General features: G+C 39.9%; 1 protein-coding gene across 1 annotated transcript in view; it reads right to left on the bottom strand.

The window, feature by feature from the left end:
* Window positions 1-19676, bottom strand: part of DNAH9 (dynein axonemal heavy chain 9) — a 215430-nt gene that overhangs the window by 127148 nt on the left and 68606 nt on the right. Inside the window, exons 29-36 of the mRNA XM_075178154.1 lie at window positions 18899-19056; window positions 17752-17890; window positions 15512-15799; window positions 13991-14201; window positions 11813-11940; window positions 10808-10916; window positions 8834-8981; window positions 1662-1836 (exon numbers count right to left, since the gene is read on the bottom strand). Of these exons, the coding sequence (XP_075034255.1) occupies window positions 1662-1836; window positions 8834-8981; window positions 10808-10916; window positions 11813-11940; window positions 13991-14201; window positions 15512-15799; window positions 17752-17890; window positions 18899-19056 (1356 nt within the window). The remainder of the gene's footprint in view (window positions 1-1661; window positions 1837-8833; window positions 8982-10807; window positions 10917-11812; window positions 11941-13990; window positions 14202-15511; window positions 15800-17751; window positions 17891-18898; window positions 19057-19676) is intronic.

The following is a 19676-nucleotide window of genomic DNA, read 5'->3' as shown; positions in this document are numbered from 1 at the left end:
GAGCTGAGGTTTGGTCAGTATAATAAACACTCTTTGTTTTCTGGCTGCATAAATGAGATTATAAAAGAACTGTTCCTGCTTTGCAGAGAGAGTAGTTATACTAGAGAGGAGGCAGAGCTTTTAGGTTAACATGCCCATCTCTCCTAGATGGAACATGAAACCGGAAGAGATGTCTGTGTCTTATTCATACTTGCCAACTCTCCCAGAAAGTCCGGGAGACTCCCGAAATTCGGGTCGGACTCCCGGGAGAGCTGGCATTTCTCCCGCATCCCGCAATTCCCTTGGCAAAATGACGCGATTCTCGGTGAATCGCGTCATTTTGGCCCCACCCCCCGCAACAAAACGTCATTTTACTTGTGGGGGCGGGCCCAAAATGACGCAATTCAAGGTGTCCGCTAGTCACGCCTCTCTCCCGGACGTCGCCTACTGAAAGTAGGCAAGTATGGTCTTATTTATGCTAAAGGATAAAAAATAAAATCAAAATATAAAAATAGTAGATTATTTACATAGTCCTGTTCTGTTCTTCATGTCCTACCACAGAACCAGAGAACACAGGATGCAAACTCTGTGCCAAGGATTGTGACAAATGCTTCCTGCATACAGAACAGGCAAATTGGATCTATATCAGGCCAGGCCAACCTGTGGCTCTCCAGGTGTTGTGAAACTACAAATCCTAGCATACCTTGCCAGCTATCAGCTGGCTGTCTACTGGCAAAGCATGCTGGGGCTTGTAGTTTCACAACATCTGCAAAGCCACAGGTCGAGCACTACAAAGTTTTCCAACAACTTAAAGATGTCATACAGGTGCCAAGAGTTGTTTCCAGAATACAGAATAAGAGAAGCTGTACTGTGTATACAGAATAAAATATCAATACTGAGAATTACACTCAGAATGCAGAGCGAGAGAAGTTATACTGTGTCATTACCGTACATACAAAAAAGACCAGAACTAGAGAAATGGTACTATGTAATTATCCACACATACAGACTGAGAGCAGATACTGAGAAGTACATCCAACCTACAGAACAAGAGAAGTGATACTGTGCAGTTGTTTATACATACAGACAATGAGCAAAGTCAAATCCAGTGAACATAACAAAAGAATTGGAATTCAGCAAATATACACAGTGTAAAAATAAATATGGAGAACAAACAAGTCTGGGCCTCCACGTCACAGCCAACAAGGTCCCCTATTTCTTTGAACCCCTGCGTATAAAACTTCACATCAATCTTCTCAGGATCAACAAAGGTAATAAGATTTGTATGCCTGTACGTGACAGTGTTTTCTGTACTAGTCTCCAGAAAATATTGGATCACACAAGTGAAAAGTGGGTCAATACAATATGCGTTTACTAAGTAACCTAAATAAATCTCTAATACTAAACATTGTCAGGACATTTGTCACATAAACTGTACTACTTCACAATATAAATCCCTGTTGTTTTCTCTGCCATGGTAGACCGCTGCCTGTCTATAACCTTGTAATTATTGTTCAATGTTCAATTTTCCGAAACATAAATGGAGCTTCTATGAATGCAGCAGAAGACTGAAGGAACGGCACGGAACAGACGCACCAGCAATAAACATAATGTATACATTATTTTTCTTTGTTTTAGATATGTAAAAATGTCATCATAAGAGAAGTACGAACGGACCGTACCTGATCCTGAAACATTGCTCCTCCAAAAGCCCACACGGCAGCAAACACAAAGTACAGCTCGTAGAGCTCTTTGGGGCAGTCGGGAGGTGTGTTTTCCTTAGTCAGGAGACATTCCAGGAGATAGCACAACATCTGGACCATGCTCTGCTCTGGGATCGGTATGATCTTCTTCAATCTGTTTAGAGGAAATACAACGTGTGTGAATTTTTTTATTTTAATGTGTCCAAAGGTGACAAAGTCTTGGTGTGTAACCAAAACCCAACCCCAATCTTTACCGGCCCAACACAAGTCCCTGCTGTATATCTGTCATGAAAATAACCTTCAATAAAGCCTAGCAGCCTTTATTGGATCAAGAGGTTTCTGATTAGTAAGCACAGAATACTAAAAGCAGGTAAGGTCCAATTAGCCAATCTATCTGCCCATTATATTTATATTAATGACTTATTGTCAAGACAGACCTATGTTTATCCCATGTAAATTCATTTACTATTGGTTTTATTATTACATCTGTTGGGAGATTGATCCAAGCATCTACAACTCGTTCAATAAAATAAAATACTGTAATAGTATCAGACATTACTATTTGGATTACTCTTGAGCATTACCCCAACAATTTAAGGCAGTATCTCTTTGTTTTAGAACTAAACTAAAATACTCTATCTTCTTTCCTTCATGCTGTACATATTAAGTTCAACAAGTTATTCATGTCATGGTTTGTGCTTAAAGCTTGCAGTAATGTTATATCTTTTCCTTGGACCCTTGTTATTTTATCAATAACCAGAATTATAAATGATGTCTGTCAGGAATCCTATATGTCGATGCAAGGCTCATTATTCAGCTCTCACTGCACAGCATGGCAAGCACAGCTGATGCAAGTTTACACAGATGCAATCAGGTGATCACTGAAATCACAGAGCTGGGCACTTGAACTTCCAAACAGTATATAAACCTGCTCTGCCTGTCATTGCCTGGCAGAGTATCAGCTTTGCTGCTCTGAGCTCACTCTCCTGTTTACTGCTTGATTCCTGATTATTGACCCGGCTTGTTACTGACTTTGTGATACTTAGTGACTTTGTACTGTGCTGACAGATTTTGACCTTTGGCTTTTCCTGACTATTCCTCTACTTGCTGATTCTGTTTACTTTACCTGTATCCTGCTGACCTCAGCTTGACTATTCTGTCCAACCCGGACGCAGTCCGAGCCATGTCGGATTGTGTCCGGGTTACTACACGCAGCCAAATCCACCCTGCTTTGCGGTGGGCTCTGGTGAATACCAGTAGTAACTCCGTACCACCGTTTGCTGTTTCAATCTTAGCTGGTGTTGTGTCCACAACCCCGGATCTAACTAACTAAACCTTTGTAGACTAAACAGTCAAGATTTCTGCTGCTCCTATCTGTTACCTGGCTACCCGTTTAGACCTTTAATTTTATTGATACCAAATCTATTTACTATTCTGAAGATGGAATCTTTAAATATGCAGTTAAAGAATACAAATTATTGAAATGTGTTTGCAAGCCTCTCCTTGATACATGGAAACTCTTAACTAGAATATGTTATACTGGAGGGATAATTATATATATATGATTTTTTAAATGTTTGTTGACAACCACAAACCATTGTTTATTTTTTTCCCCTCTCTATACACAAATACTGGGATTGTTTTCCCCCCATATATGGACAGTGACGCACACTGAGCTCTGAGAAGCTGGAAAACAGGTATTCACAGATCTGACTTATTGATACAAACTCAAAACAAATGAAAAATGGAAAACCCAGCGACGTCTAATGATTATTTCATGGTAAATCTATTATGTAACCGTCCCGCTGTGCATTTCAATGAGGCAAAGTGAATTCTGTAAATAAGAAAGGAAAGCTAATTTATCCAGGTCCTCTTAAATAAATGTTATAGACTGCTGGGTGTCCATTCAGCACCATGACTGAGTGGGTACAGGGGTCATGCATTCCAAATGAATGCTGGGCACTGAGCAAGTTTCCAGCCTGAGCCCGTCTGTTGTGTACAAACATAATTAGGAATACATTCAGTTTCCCCGTTCTGAATGATGGGAATTATTTCTATTTCATTTGATGGCAACAGAGAGCCGCTGTGTGGGTGAACAATAGTGTTTGATGGTAAACCTATGAGACACTCAGCATTGGCATTTAGTGAGGGAGGAGAGATAAGGATGCAGAAGTTAAGCATCTATATATATTCACTCTTACACAGGGAAATATGTGTTTGCAATTGTTTGTACTAGTTAAAGAGACTTCAGAGGGTGGGAGGCCAAACCCTGGAGGAAGCTGCAAAAACTAAACGCATAGGTTGACCTCCCGCACCCTGTTTTTATCTTGAATCATTACTTTATATCTCTGATCTGTGTTGTGGGCTACACAGTGACACCATCCGGACCCGATGTCTGGAGTCCATGAGTTTGAATATCTCCAACTACAGATAAGCTATTTTATATTTGGTGTAAGAGTATTCAATCTTGTTGTATGACAAAACAAAAATGGCATTACTACACATAGGGGTATATTTACTAAGCTGTGGGTTTGAGAAAGTAGAGATGTTGCCTATAGCAACCAATCAGATTCTAGCTGTCATTTTGTAGAATGCGCTAATATAAATGATAGCTAGAATCTGATTGGTTGCTATGGGCAACATCTCCACCTTTTTCAAACCCGCAGTTTAGTAAATCTAGCCCATAGTGTAGGTGATGATGATGACACAGTGGGCCAATTCTGGCCATCCCATTTTTATTCTTCTTTTTCCTCTGTTTTCTCCTACCTACCAATCTCTAGCAAGGAAAAAGGGAGACCTAAGAATTGTTGGATCCATGAAGAGCTTGGCACACCTATAGAGTTTCCAGATAAGGCATTATTGTATTTAAGCAAATGTATATAGAATTTTATTGAATTGATAACTGATCAATTGATGCATCAAAACACTACACCATATTGCGCTCTCTTGTTATTGTTTAATATTACCTTACTAGGTCCTTTGTCTGGTTGAGGACCATACGGGAGAAGCTGCATTTTGACAACCCTGGTGGATGACGGCACAGATCGGTTACACGACATATATATCTACTATATAAATGCCTAGTGGCGTGTGTGGGAAAAAAAAAAACAAGCTGCAGCGCCACCTGCTGGGCAGAGTTATACACTGACCTATATATTTCTTGAAGGAGAAGTGACAGTTGGGAGTGGTTGGTGGTTGCCGGGGGTGACAGTGGGGAGTTTTTAACACCTTAAGTAGCTTGATGAAGGATGTGGCGATGAAGATGAAGGATGAGGTGATGGAGAAAAATGATGAGGTGGTGACATGTGGACAAAACCACGTTAAAAAAGGGCGCTTGCGTCGGGAAGTAACGCTCTTCCCCTGGGGAGGCCTGGGCTAGGCCCAAATGCATGACAAGAACCTTTTTAACACCTTAAGTAGCTTGATTTGACTAGAATGCATGAGTGTCATGCATGGGTTAACTTGTATATATATATATATATATATATATATATATATATATATATATTGTGGCAAGAGCCCGCTACTGCTGAAGCACACGCGAACAACTTCTTTTTATGCAGCTTTATTGTCAGGATGGTTAAAATGTATTTGACACCGTATGAATTTCACAGCAATTCTGGAGACCCTAAACACTATCTAGACATAGACCAGCTCTCTCAAGACCAGCCAGCTTCTCCAGCGTTGGTCTCAGTGAACAAATGACACAAGCAAGCTTTTATACATGACACTCCTCCCCCAGCCTTAGCTTGATGGGCATGTGACACACCCACCTTCCCTTTAAGAGGAAACACCCATCACTGACTCTGTTTGCACTAACAGACACACCCTGTCTGTTTGCTGAGAGGAAGGAGCTTTCAAATCATGTAAGTTAACCAAACTTAAAACTATACATAAGTCTTTACCTGGTTTAACCTCAATCTAGGTGCATAACTGTGCCAATGTCTTACTCTGCTTGTATGCTTTCTCTGCATCTTGTCAGGTAAATGCCTCCCTTTGTTCCAATATATATATATATAATATATATATATATATATATATATATATATATATATATATATATATATATACAAATATACATATATATATATATATATATATATATATATATATACACACACACACCAGTAGGGTCTATTTAACAGTGGTGATATGGCTATATTTGTGCCATGATTTCCTAAGGGAGTATTGCTTAGTAATACTTAGCTGCCGGGTGATACTTCCGGACAGTGACAAGTGTAGTATTACCACTTCATCAGGCCAGTCTTGTTGGACCTGTACATGTGTGACCAGGCATATTATTATTATTATTATTATTATTAATATTTATTTCTACATCACCAGCATACATTGTTTATAATTGGATAAAAGCATAGTAATATAACAAGACTGGGTATAACAGACAAAGTTGTAGGAGGACCTCTGCTCACAATCATTGCAATGGGAAAAAGTGCCTAGTGTTGCTGTCTGATCCAGTCAGGGGTCAGAGTGTTCTTGAGTACAGAATGAGAATAAATGTAAGTTTGTGTTTACGGTGTAGTGTGTTGGTAATCAGGTAGAAGAGACAAGGTTAAGAAGGTAGCTCAGGAATTTGGTAAACTAGCTTAAAGAGACGAGTTTTCATGGAGAGCATGAAGGTTTGGATGTAAGAGGGAAGTCTTGTTGAGTGAGGGTGGGCAATGCACAGAGAGGGGGCAACCTGCAAAATGTCCTGTAATTGGGAATTGGAGCAGCTAATGTGTGTGGGTGAGAGGAGTAAATCTTGGGCACAGTGAAGGGGTGGAGCTGGGAGATATTTTGAGACAAGGGTAGAGATGTATATTGGTGCAGATTTTGTAATGGCTCGATATATATGATTTAGTACAGGTAACCAATGTAGGGGCTGACAGAGTGAAGCAGCAAATGAATGATTTGCAAGGAAAAATTGTTTAGCTGCTGCATTCAAAATAGATTGTAGGGGTGAAACGTCTGGTTAGAGTAAAAGCAGTAAGATGGGAGTTGCAATAGTCAAGGAGATTATGATGTTCCCGGCAATTGTTGATATGGTCCACCGGGCGATATATCAAAGCATCACACACAAAGAAGGGGTTAGATATCCGCATAGTATGTACTTAAAAAGATGGGAACATAAGTAATGGAGCACTTGCTATAACTGTAAATGTGCATCAAAGGGAGAGGAGTAGTCCACACACTCCTCTGTGTCTGCCTCCGGGTCTGGAGGAGGAGTGAAGTGAAGGCCATCATGTCAAAGGGCTGCAGGGGAGGCAGTGTCTGATTGTGTGAGCCATGAACATGTGCATGGTACTTGTATAGCTTTGATCCTTGCTAAACAAGTGTACCCATGGGACGTGCCATGTGTACATGGGATATAGATCCCATGTCATCTATATCAGTTACTGGCGAGAGGGGATGCCAATGGGACAGTGGGCACATGGGTGTGTGTCCAGCTCCTCCTGGAGCATGTGGTCACCCCCATCGCCCTTCCCTAAAAACACCCCTTCAAATCTTACTTTATAATGGCTGTGGTGTTTTTGCTTTGTCCTCTTCATCTGTTGTATGACCTCTACTGTAATTTAATAAATTGTTTCTTTAAAAAATAAAAATAAAAATAAATAACCCACCCCTTTAATGCCACGCTATATAGATCAGGATGGCGAGAGAGAGCCCTCAAATTGGGAATATCCAGACAAAATCGTTATAAGTCGTTATAACTCTCCAAGTCCTATTTAATAACCTGAATGTAACGAATGTAGACGGGTCATTGAAAAACAAATATAACCTTTCTGCTGTATGCACTGCCTGAATAGGTGGGAAGCAGCATGGCCAAGATAAGAGGCTTAGACAGACTCTGCAACACTGACTTTGGAATAAACATCTGCACCTTGTTTAAAAATAAACCCCATACATAAACGTGTTTTGATCTGTGCCAAAAAGCCTACACACTATTCTGAACCAATACCCATTCGGGAACTGGCGGCACATTAAGATTGACTTCTGTTGTGTGGGTGTGTGGGTAACGGTTACACACTAAAGAGGGTGTGTGGGTAACGGTTACACTCTAAAGAGCACAGAGCACTTGGCGCTGTCACCTACACGCAGTGAGGACGAGAACCTATCTATTTAATATGAACAAGTTACATCTACATCAATGGTTTTCAGGGGGCACTGGTAACTGGTGAAATTACTTAAAGGTGTCAGAGGATAATACAAACCTGTCAAATATATAAAACAAACAAACACAACGCACAGTCACTGATTATTTAAGGCTGTGTTTTGCTGCACGTTACTCCAGGACGGCAAGGGTTAGTATACATCTCATCATCTGCTAATCTCGTCCATGATATGTGCATTGCATTCCCAGCAAGAGTGACCCATGCTCCATGGGTCCGTGCGTCATTCATACTAGGCCTGCTTTACTTGAGCAGAGACCAGTCAATTTGGCCACCCGACTCCTATTTAAGCAGCAGGCTTGCTGATCACTGGAAAGGTCAGGAATGATAAATGCAAATAACCAGCTAATGCAACAGTATGATTACCATGCGAATGCAGCCAGGGCAATCTATTCTGTGATGGGGAGTAAATGGATGAAGCCATGATCTCCATAAACTTAAAGCGGTTTTCAGTGGGATGCAAAAACCATTTGAAAAGCATTTTGTAAATGCTGCTAGCAGTCATTTTATAGAAAGCTATTTATATTTTAGGTTTAATGGCTGCAATGGGGAAGTTCGGTTAAAACCAGAACTCAAACTTTAATCTTTGGTTGATATTTGTAAGTGTAACATTTTCAGTTTATTTGTCCTTCTATATCATCAGAACAAGGGACAATACAGTGTTCTTAGCATCACTTCCCCATTCAGTAGGAACAACACATCATTTACCATTGTAGGAATAGTGGTTCATCCATCTACTGGAGTCGCACTATTCTGTTACAGGCAAGATACCAAATAAACAAAAATTGCTGGAAAAACTAATCCTCCTGCTCTCCTCAAATTGGGTATGTCCTGTAATTATACAGAGATTGTCATGAAATAATATAGTTTAACTGAACTCTTTGCTATAAAAATCACATGTACCCAGGTGGTGAGGAAGAGATAATATGATATCATTATCCTAATATACTCTCCCCCCCCATCACAGCCCGCTGGCAGTACCTGGTTCGGAGTGTGTCCAGGCACACAGGCAGGTACTTGTCAAACAGAATGGTTAGGTTGGCTCGCTCAGACTGGACCTCTCTTTTGTCAATCCAGCTGGTGACTGGTGGATTCCAGCCCAGATCTGCAGGGTTGATGTACAGGATCCCTGGGGAGACAGACACATATATATAGATATAATACGTTTCTGGTTTACAGCTCAAGTTACATTTTATGTTAACTGTTAGCACTCAGATTTCTGATCTCTTCAAAAACAAGGCATGTCTGTGGCTGGAAAATATGACATTCAAAAATAACAATGTGAAAATGGAGTTCCCCTGTATTACCTCGACTAAGGGGTAAATTTACCAAGCTGTAGGTGTGAAAAAGTGGAGATGTTGCCTATAGCAACCAATCAGCAACCAATCAGTCTAGCTGTCATTTTGTAGAATGTACTTACTAGATAAATGATAACTACAATCTGATTGGTTGCTATAGGCAACATCTCCACTTATTCAAACCCGCAGGATGATAAATGTACCCCTAAGTGTACATTTATATCCGTCTTCTCCTGTTTCTGTACTTGCCTTGAAGAAGAACTTTGACCTGTATAATTTTTTTCCAAACTCTACCCGACCTATAGCAAGCAAAACTACAGTGCCCTCTCTGTGGCTCATCCAAATACCTTCCTTCCCATCTAAAGGCACTCTAAACATTTCCAGGTTCCTCTACTGGAGAATTTGTTTATAAAATGAACTGGGATGAGTAGCTCTAAAATGGTCCCCAGCTTTTTAGGAGCTTTTTCTGGCTAACCTTTGAACAGGAAAATGGACTTGCTTGATATTGTTGCGGCATTCGATTTGAGACGCAGTCTATATTATACTGTTAATTGAGCAATAAAGCTCAGAGTATGTGTTACCATCCCACCTTACTATATAAAAAAGCAGCAAAGAAACCCAATACTAGTATGGTCGGTGAACAACATAGGCCTCATCACTTTGGGATGTTACAAGGTAAGTACAGGTGTTGTACACAGGAATACAAAATGTCATTTCATTTAGGATGAATATATATATTTGTTTGGTTTCCAGAGCCCAAGAAGACATATTCTCTCTTCAAGGTGCCCTTAGTTGGGGCACTGAGTCTGTATAAAGTATTTTACAGTGATTAGTTCCTCTGTATATTTAAAAGCAGCCTGATGGATGCTGAATGAACTTATATTTCAAATGTGCAAAACCCCACAGAGCCTCAAAATGGGCCAAGACCTAGGATAAATAGCTCTCTGCTCATGTAAAAATGCTGAGTATCAGCAAGAACTACACTGCAGAACGGACAATGGATGGCAAACTACTTCATTTAATAGTTATACTTGTTGCAGGATTCATTGGTCCCATCTGATTGTCGCAGCCAATAATTACTCAGTGGACATTCAAGCTTGGTCCGATTCGGTTACGTTGCCTCCTAAGCACTGTATATAGACCTTCAAACACAGCACTGGGCATTTAAAATCCGCCAAACCATGATAGTCCTCTTACAGTCTTTGTGGGAATGACTGCCATTAAAGCTGTGATTGACTAGAGGAAAAACAGAGAACTGCTCCCTGTCCTGGTCACTCAAACAGTATCGAAACAAGAGGTGTGTATCAGGGCCATCTTAACAACATTATGGGCAAAGCAGTGCACCGGGGCCCCTAGATATAGATATAGATATAGATATAGATATAGATATATAGATGTATACAGATACAGATATAGATATAGATATAGATATATAGGGATAGAGATAGATAGATGTGCTTGCTCAGTGACCATTGAAGGTTTTTTTTGCAGGTTTTTTTATTCTCATTAAGAGCCGTGCCTATGGGGCCCCCTTGCCCGTGAGGCCCCCGGGCAGCTGTCCATCGTGCCCAATGGAAAAGATGGCCCTGGTGTGTATGGAAAGTGCCACACGGACTGGACAGCACCATTCAACATATATTTCCATCCTATTCTTTACCTGCTCTGGACACTGTGGCCGGAGTCGCAGTCCGCAAGTGACTGATCTCAAACACCAACCTCATGGTGGGATTCAGGGGGATTCGCTCGTTACTGGCCAGAGTTAAAACCTACATAAGAAACGTGACAATAGATTAGAGTCTTACAAAATGGTTTAAAGGAACTGTCACCTCCCTTCAAGAATAACACCTTGAACCCTTTTCATATGCAAAGTGTTTGAAAAAATACTCCTATTTTAAAAGTTCCACTGAGGCGACATGCTGAGCCTTCCGTCACGCTGCGTGAGCTAGTCCTCAAGCTCTGAACGTCCCGTCAAACCTATGGGTTGTCATGTAATTGTAAAAGCCTGGAGAGGGTCAAGTACAAAGAGCAGGAAAGCAAAGCAGTGCTTGGATCTCCACTGTGGAACTTTTAAATCATTATTTTTTTTATTTCATTTGAAAACGGTTTTCTATAACGTTTATTGCAGCCATAAATTGTGAAATTCTTTAACTTGTGTCAATCTGTGCTGTAAAGTACAAGAATCACGAATGGATTACAGCAAATCACGAAGCAATGTCATCTCTTGCATCCGTGTCTCAGGAATCCATTAGACTTCGTGAATAATAGACAAACCTGAAGTTACACAAAATAATGAAGTGCTAAGTGCTTTATGAGGTACTTCTCAGGAGAAGTGTACTAAGGATCTGATACATACAGGCAAATAAGTTGTTAAGTTGCTGTCATACGCACTTTCATCTTTTAAATGTCATTAAATAGAAGACTTTTTCTTTGTCATACATAAGATTTTATTCTGGACTGACATGACACTTAAGACATAAGACAAGATGGTGTGCATCACGGCTCTTAACACTTTCATGAATGTCATGTGATCGTTGGGGTACAGGAGACTCCTGGCATACATCCAGTGAGGCACGATCGTTGACCTTGCCACAGAAACTGTGCTAGGAGGGAAAGAAGAACATTTCTATATTAACGCTTTACCCCAAGCCTCTCTCTCACGTACCTTATTATCATCCATGACGGTATTCAAGGACTCAATCCACATTGGATCAATATCTCCATCAAGGACTATCCACTTGGGCCCATCGTGTGTAATGTTGGCAAGTTCACGCATGATTGAGGAAAACAGCCCTTCAACACAGACAGAATAATAATTAGTGCCTCCAGTTTCATTCTATTTCATAAGATGCTCTATCCAAATTCCCACATCCGATCTCCTGTATAGTATGCTGAGCAGTCTATTAGTGTATTCTCTACTAATTAGGGAAAATATAATGTCCTCTCTCTGCTTCTTTTATTTCACCTGACTTAAACAATTAACAAGGAATTGTAAAGATGTAAATGGACAACATGTCACACATTCAAATTAGGGATGTGCACCGGCCACTTTTGGGGTCTCGTGTTTTGTGTTTTGGATTCAGATTTGCTTGAGGTTTTGGGTTCGGATTTGTTTCGCAAAACACCTGACGAAAGGTTTTGGTTCGGATTTAAGGTTTTGGATTCGGATTTATTTTGAAAAAAACATAAAAAGTGTTAAAATCAAGTTTTTGGGTTTATTTTCACTCCTACGCTATTATTAACCTCAATAACATTCAATAACAATCATTTCCACTAATTCCCAGTCTATTCTGCAGAATCAGTGAACTTTGTAATATTGCAGTACCAATGGACTTATACTGCAGGATTTTTTTTGGATATTTTTTTTTAATTTCTTTTTTTTAGAACTTTTTTAACATTTTTCGTGCTGTGCTGTGCTGGACTGTGCTGGGCTGTGCTGTGCTGGGCTGTGCTGGGCTGTGTCCTTCTAAGGGCATTGTTATTTCCCCAGCACAGCACAGCACAGCACGAGATATAGCAGGACAGAGGACCACCTAACACAACCTCCCTCTACCCTGATTAATGCCCGAGTGAAGATGGCGGCGACTAGCGGGGAATTTATAGGATCCGAGTATCGCGAGATCCGACAGCGGGAATATGACTCAGAGCCTCGGTTTCAGTTTTGCAATTGGCGGGAATACCCGGATCTGTCTCGGATCCGGATCGGCAACGTTCGGGTGGGCTAGGATTTCAGATATCCGAGCCCGCTCATCTCTAATTCAAATATATCCCTAACAGCCTCTGTTATAATACAGAAAAATGCATCTAAAATGTTTAAGGGTTAATTAATTTAATGAGAAAATTAAGCACAATTCTTCTTTTCTTCTTCACAAAGAAGATCAATTAGATAGTTCAATAGTCTGTAAGGTGTCAGATGTTGCCACTGTTTATTTAAGTGAAAATAATTGGAACCTTTTGTACGAAAAACCTTTGTGCCACTGTTTTTACACAATGAGGTGCCCTTGACACTGGGATGCAGGCTTAAATGTTTTGATCAATACCTCATGTTTTCATTTTGCTAGATACATACAGATATGCAGTGTTAAGGATAAGCGCTGACAACAAGTTTCTTTTTGTTTTGTATACATGGATGGGCATTTATATTACTATGCAGCTGGTACCATATATAATATTGGATATGACGAGTGCTGGTGTATTTCTTCTACAATTTTTGGGTTCAAATATTGCCTTATGTTGTCTTAGCAGCTGTTTATCAGGCCTATTTAAGGCACATTTGGGTGTGGCTCACAAGCCAGCTCTTACTAAATGTAAGCCCCTATACCTGGGAGGTGAGTGCATCTGACTTTAACTGCATTTTGATAGTGTTTAAAGAATGTAGGTCAATATAAGACCTGCATATAATGAGGTGCCCTTGACGCTGGGAAACAGGCTTAAATTTTTTGTTCAAAATATGAACCAATACCTCATGTTTTCATTTTGCTAGATACACACAGATATGCAGTGTTAAGTATAAGGGCTGACTACAACTGTCTTTTGTACTATTACACAAACTACACCACATCTTGCATTTTACGAGAACATTGGGGTTGAGATGGATGATATGGGAAAGTGACCTTGTGGACAAATATACAATGTCTGTAAAAAACATTTACATGGGAAAAGTGGGGAGTGTACAGGAAGTAGTTTCATTGAAATAAGGAACCAGTATGTACAACAGAAATAAAGAAGCAGTTATGGAGTATACTATTAGAAGATAACTAGAGAGACTGTACTTTAATTCAATGACAACATAAATCCTAGAATTAAAACATAAACAATGGGACGGAGGAGGAAGAGAAGTTACCGTCTTTCCACTCTCGGGTGGCTGGGTTAATGATACCGAACAGCTCATCGTTGGTGACTGCTTTGGGATTAAGGTCGGTCCACACGGGACGTTTCTTGGTGATCTGGTAGGTTTTATTTAGGGACTTCAGGACCTGAGATTTTCCAGTTCCAGCGTTGCCAACAATGAACACAGAGTGCCGGACAGCCAGCAGTTCTTCCAACTGCACCACCTACGAGGAACAGCCCCTAGTCGTTACTAAACAAGGAATTTGTTATTTGTGGCTAAAATTGGATTAGCAATTTTAAAGGGGAAATTCAGCACTGAAAATGAAAAATTCAAAACTTTAACATCAGGGTCAAACATGAGCTGAGGATTTCTGGCTAATTATCAGTGATACAATTTAAAGTGTAAACAGATATTGATTATGTTAATAAATTGGGATCTCTTAACCGTATCAGCAGATAAGATGTCAATTCTGTCTAATTTGTGTTCTTTAATAAATACTTAGTCCAGATTACAGTATCTTGGGCCTGATTCATTAAGGATCTTAACTTAAGAAACTTCTTATTACAGTCTCCTGGACAAAACCATGTTACAATGCAAGGGGTGCAAATTAGTATTCTGTTTTGCACATAACTTAACTACTGTCTGTTTTTTCATGTAGCACACAAATATCAACTTTAAATTTCAGTGTACAAATAAGCTATCAAGTATTTGTGTGCTACATGAAAAAACAGTCAGTATTTAACTTATGTGCAAAACAGAATACTAATTTGCACCCCTTGCATTATAACATGGTTTTTTGTCCAGGAGACTTAAATAAGAAGTTTCTTAAGTTAAGATCCTTAATGAATCAGGCCCCTTATCTCTCTCTCCTCATTTGCCACCCCCAATGCAAAGAAATCTGTGTTATATATGATATATAATCTAAGCTTCATCAACTTTAGACATATTTTTATTATTTTTATTTGCAAAAGTATTTAACTCTCTCATCTAATTTACAGCTATCGCATTACTATCCTCTATTTCGTTTAAGGAAAATAGCAGGTTTTAAAGTGTGCCAAGTCTCAATTTCTTATCTTCTTAACCCTAAATCTTCTAAAAGAATCAGGAACACAGTTTGATTAATGAGTCTGGAAATCATGTGCTGCCTGTTTATTCTCCCAAAAATTCAACTGGCCAAAGCGTAAGAAGATGTAAGAAGAGTACAAAGGAGTTGCTCTGATATTGACATGGATGTACTAGGCAGCACAATACACAGTAATACAGAAAAGGTACAAGTAATGTAATGATCATACGGACCATAACCATAGTACCGGGAGGTGACACCAACAGGATATATTGATATAATGTAACACTGCACTGCTGAATTCTAGAATACAGAGACTGATACTAAATGCAAACTTGTTTTTAGTACAGTCCAATTTAATAACTGCTAATTAACATTGGCTGATTGTTTTATATAGATTATGAAACACACGGTTTCATGTTAAATATCACACTTACTTAAGCCATTAACCACACATGTTAGTGCTTCACCTTTAAAACAAAGTTGTCTTCTGCTTGCAGTTTGAGGTCCAGAACAGCCTGCTTCACAAATGTTTCAAAGTCGAGATCTCTCTTCCTTGGCACATCCAATGCTGGAAAGAGGTCTCCGATGAGACCCATGAACACAGGCATGTCATCTGTCACGATCTTAGGGATGTTGAAGTCACGCAGAGCTCTCATCAGGACCTGGTCTTCAGGACGGTCAGGGTCTCCTCTCTTCAGGGAGCCAGCTACCACCAACACAGATTTGATAGCTCTCAAGCCCCAGTCATAATGGTCCTGCATTGGAAAACACCAGGTAAGCTTTGGGACATGTATGTTGGAAGTAGTTGGTCACATGAATGTCTTATATAAAATAATATGTAAACCTGTATTTCATGGAAGCTAAAAACTTAAGCTCAAAATCCTTCTTCTAGTGTTACCAAAGCAAGTACTGATATTTTCTACCAAGATAACACTTTCACTATAAGTTTTAGAAATACTTTACTGTCTAACCATCTGACACAATAAATATATGTAATTGCTCCGGGAATCATGGCTCCACGCTACACCTATGTGTCCACTGGACACATTGGCAGGGGGGCAAGAAGAAGAAGGGAGCAGCACAGTGGCTCAGTGGTTAGCACTTCTGCCTCACAGCACTGGGGGCATGAGTTCAATTCCCGACCATGGTCCTATCTGTGTGGAGTTTGTATGTTCTCCCCGTGTTTGCGTGGGTTTCCTCCGGGTGCTCCGGTTTCCTCCCACACTCCAAAAACATACTAGTAGGTTAATTGGCTGCTATTAATTGTCCTTAGTCTCTCTCTGTCTGTGTTTGTATATGTTAGGGAATTTAGACTGTAAGCTTCAATGGGGCAGGGACTGATGTGAATGAGTTCTCTGTACAGCGCTGCGGAATCAGTGGCGCTATATAAATAGATGATGATGATGATGATGATGAAGGGAGTGCATGCCTGTTTTATTTGTACTGGGCCCTACAATTTCTGATAACAGCTGTGTTGTGTGATGGGTACTAGAAACCATTTCATATGGTTACCTCAGTGATGGGCAACGTGAAAGAGGTGGAGGGCCTCCAACCTTTAAAGGGGCCGCACAGAGGAAGAAGGGATATCCCACTGCACTCTTCTAAGTATACCATGTGACCTCCCTGCACTGTGCAGAGGTCATGTGACGCGGAAGTGGGCTGCCTCTGTTCCGCCTTAGCCTCTGTTTACTAAGCCGCTGGGGGGCATTAGGTGACGGCTCGCTCGGCGAGACGCCTGTTGTCCCCAGCTGGTATAAGCTTTGTTCCCCTATAAAAATAGAAGCAAGCAGAATTTCTACACGATCTATACTGCTTGGAACATTTATTGGGGGTTACTCTGGCAGCCAGCAGGTTAAATCAAGCAAATAAACGTGAATGTCTATGAAACGCTGTGCACGACAGACTTGCTCAGCCGTGCGATATAAATCTCCTGACGCTTGGCTGCTGCAATCATTATTTCATACTCATCTTTAGTTTAGTTCCCAGTACAACTCCAGCAGCACTTTAAACTTCAAACAACCTTTAACCAATTGTACTCGTATCTCTCACAAAGTGTCTAATTTAAATCAATAGGACCCTTTGTCACATACAGTATTGTACTGGAGCAGCAGGGCTGGTCGCTTCAGTGAGCTACGGAGGAAGGATAGATTATTCTGCTTCGGTGCTAAATTACAATGTCACACACCGGCCTGGCAAATCGGGTTTGATACTGTAACCTTTATGTAGCAGGAGAGAAATGAGCGGAGTTACGGATTCAGCATTAAAGTACAGGAATGACTGTCTGGCCAAGCATGGCGCTCAGTAAAGGTTCTTTTCAAGTGTGTTCTGCCAGGCTTAGCATTACACGAAGGACACAGGATACATTATCAGAACAGTGTGGATCTAGTTCATAAGCAGTAAATAAATGGAGGATAGACAATTGTACTGTAAGATAGGGGGATGTGAGAGAAAACAAAAGGAGAAACATCAATACAGGAATACAGAGAAAATAAGTCTAGGGGTATATTTACTAAACTGCGGGTTTGAAAAAGTGGATATGTTATCTATAGCAACCAATCAGATTCTAGCTGTCACTTTGTAGAATGTACTAAATAAATAACTAGAATCTGATTGGTTGCTATAGGCAACATTTCCACTTTTTCAAACCCGCAGTTTAGTAACTATACCCCATAATATTATAGACCACTGACGAGCATTGCCCTCATACCTGTTTGGATAGGAGCTCTTTGCACAGCTGGTAGAGAGTTATAAACTTCCTGGCCAACAGCCTGGCTTCAATAAACCCTTCTGCCACCAACATGATTTCACAGATCAGTTCAAAATCGGGGACCACCATGGCACAGGGTCTAGAGGAAAGAGACATTGATGTCATTACTGCTGGTATCTACAGTGTACAGAGATATATAAATGTTGTATTATTATGTAGAGGATCTTACGGAGTTAATTCACTGTCCATTGCCCATTTATACTCTTGATTTTACTAGGCCTTTTCCTCCCATGTTTTAGCATGGTCAATTTTTTTTAAAGGACAATATAACCCAAAAGCAGAGATTTTCATGTAATCAGATACAATACAATGCTCGTTGTTTCCACTGCAGTTGTGTTAATGTGTTAAGGAGTATTTTATCTTTTTTTCCCACACACTAAAATAGCGCCGATATAAAACAAGAATCTCAAATTGCAAAGTATTGCAGTAGATTTTTATATCTGGAAAAGTTCCTCTATAGAAGTTTAATAACTGGGGTCCAGGAGGTAAATGTATCAAGCTGCGAGTTTCCGGCGGGTTTGAAAAGTGGAGACGTTGCCTATAGCAACCAATCAGATTCTAGTTATCATTTATTTAGTACATTCTACAAACTGACAGGCTTGATTCATTTACCCCCAGATGTATATAAGATAACATACAATGTGAGAAGTACTTAGGACTAGCTCTATGAGAGACTCCCTTGTCATGAGCGAAATACAATACACTTATTTTAAACAATTTATTTAAACCAAATGTCAACTTTCATATTAAATGCAGGTAAGTTTTTGCTGTTCAAGCATAGATGCCATATAATGTGCGTAATGTCCATGTATGTAAATGGTCCAGTGATGTGGGACTTTATGAAATCACTGACCACATCCTTTTGTTTAATCCAACATTCTGTACATTGCATCTAGGAGACACAAGACTGTCAGTAAGAGTCTCTTTCTCCAAACTGCCATTAATGCAGCTCTGTCCTCCTAATTAGATGTGTAAAGGTGTCAGACTTCAAATGGATTGTACAGGTAGATTGCTGGAAAAGGGTATACATAATAAAATATAATTATATATATATATATATATATATATATATATATATAGGCCTTACCTGAACAGCGCCTTAAGATTTTCTGGCAGCTCGGTACGACCAGCGTACCCCGGATTCATTGTAATGAAAATACCGACTGATTGAAATAGATTGATCTCTTCTCCCATAAAGTTAAATCTCTTTTTCTTGTCTCTGATAGCGTCTTGTATACTCTTCACCTAATAATTAAGGGACATATCTGTTTTACAGCCATAAGTGACAATAGATGTGTACAGTTAATATATACTAATATACACTTTAGGATACACACGATACGTGATATTTACATAGGAACAATTTCAATTGCTTGCATTGTCAGATTATAACTTTTCATTTTAATTTTCTATTCAAATAGTCATTCGCCATTCAGCTATGTGGCGGTGTAACTCCACAAGATCAGGTACAACACATAGCACAGAGGTGAAGGTTTATAGAGAAACCTGGCACTGAACGTGAGGACGCTGGGTCAGGTAACAAAGGATACGAGCGGCATATTACACAATGAGTAACAAACAAAACAAGAAGATAATTTAATCTTAGACAAGATGTCTTCCCCAGAATCGTGAGAGGACAGATGACAGGCTTTAAATGATGTCGCTATGGGGATCAGTAACCTCCATTTCCAGGGCACGGAGCTATCATGTACAGAAATATATTGGTTCAGCCAACAAAATGGCTTCCTTCTGTGTGTGAAAAAGTGATGTGTCCTCTTTAAACCTAACCTATATTCAAGTCTGCCTGTCATATTTAAATTCTCTTTTTATTAAAATACAGTTTTTTTCAAAAAACTACACATATA

This window comes from Mixophyes fleayi, chromosome 6 (genome assembly GCF_038048845.1).
Source record: "Mixophyes fleayi isolate aMixFle1 chromosome 6, aMixFle1.hap1, whole genome shotgun sequence".
Taxonomy (NCBI): Eukaryota; Metazoa; Chordata; class Amphibia; order Anura; family Limnodynastidae; genus Mixophyes; species Mixophyes fleayi.
The sequence above is the reverse complement of the archived record's forward strand: the minus strand, read 5'-3'. Positions and strand labels throughout refer to the sequence as shown.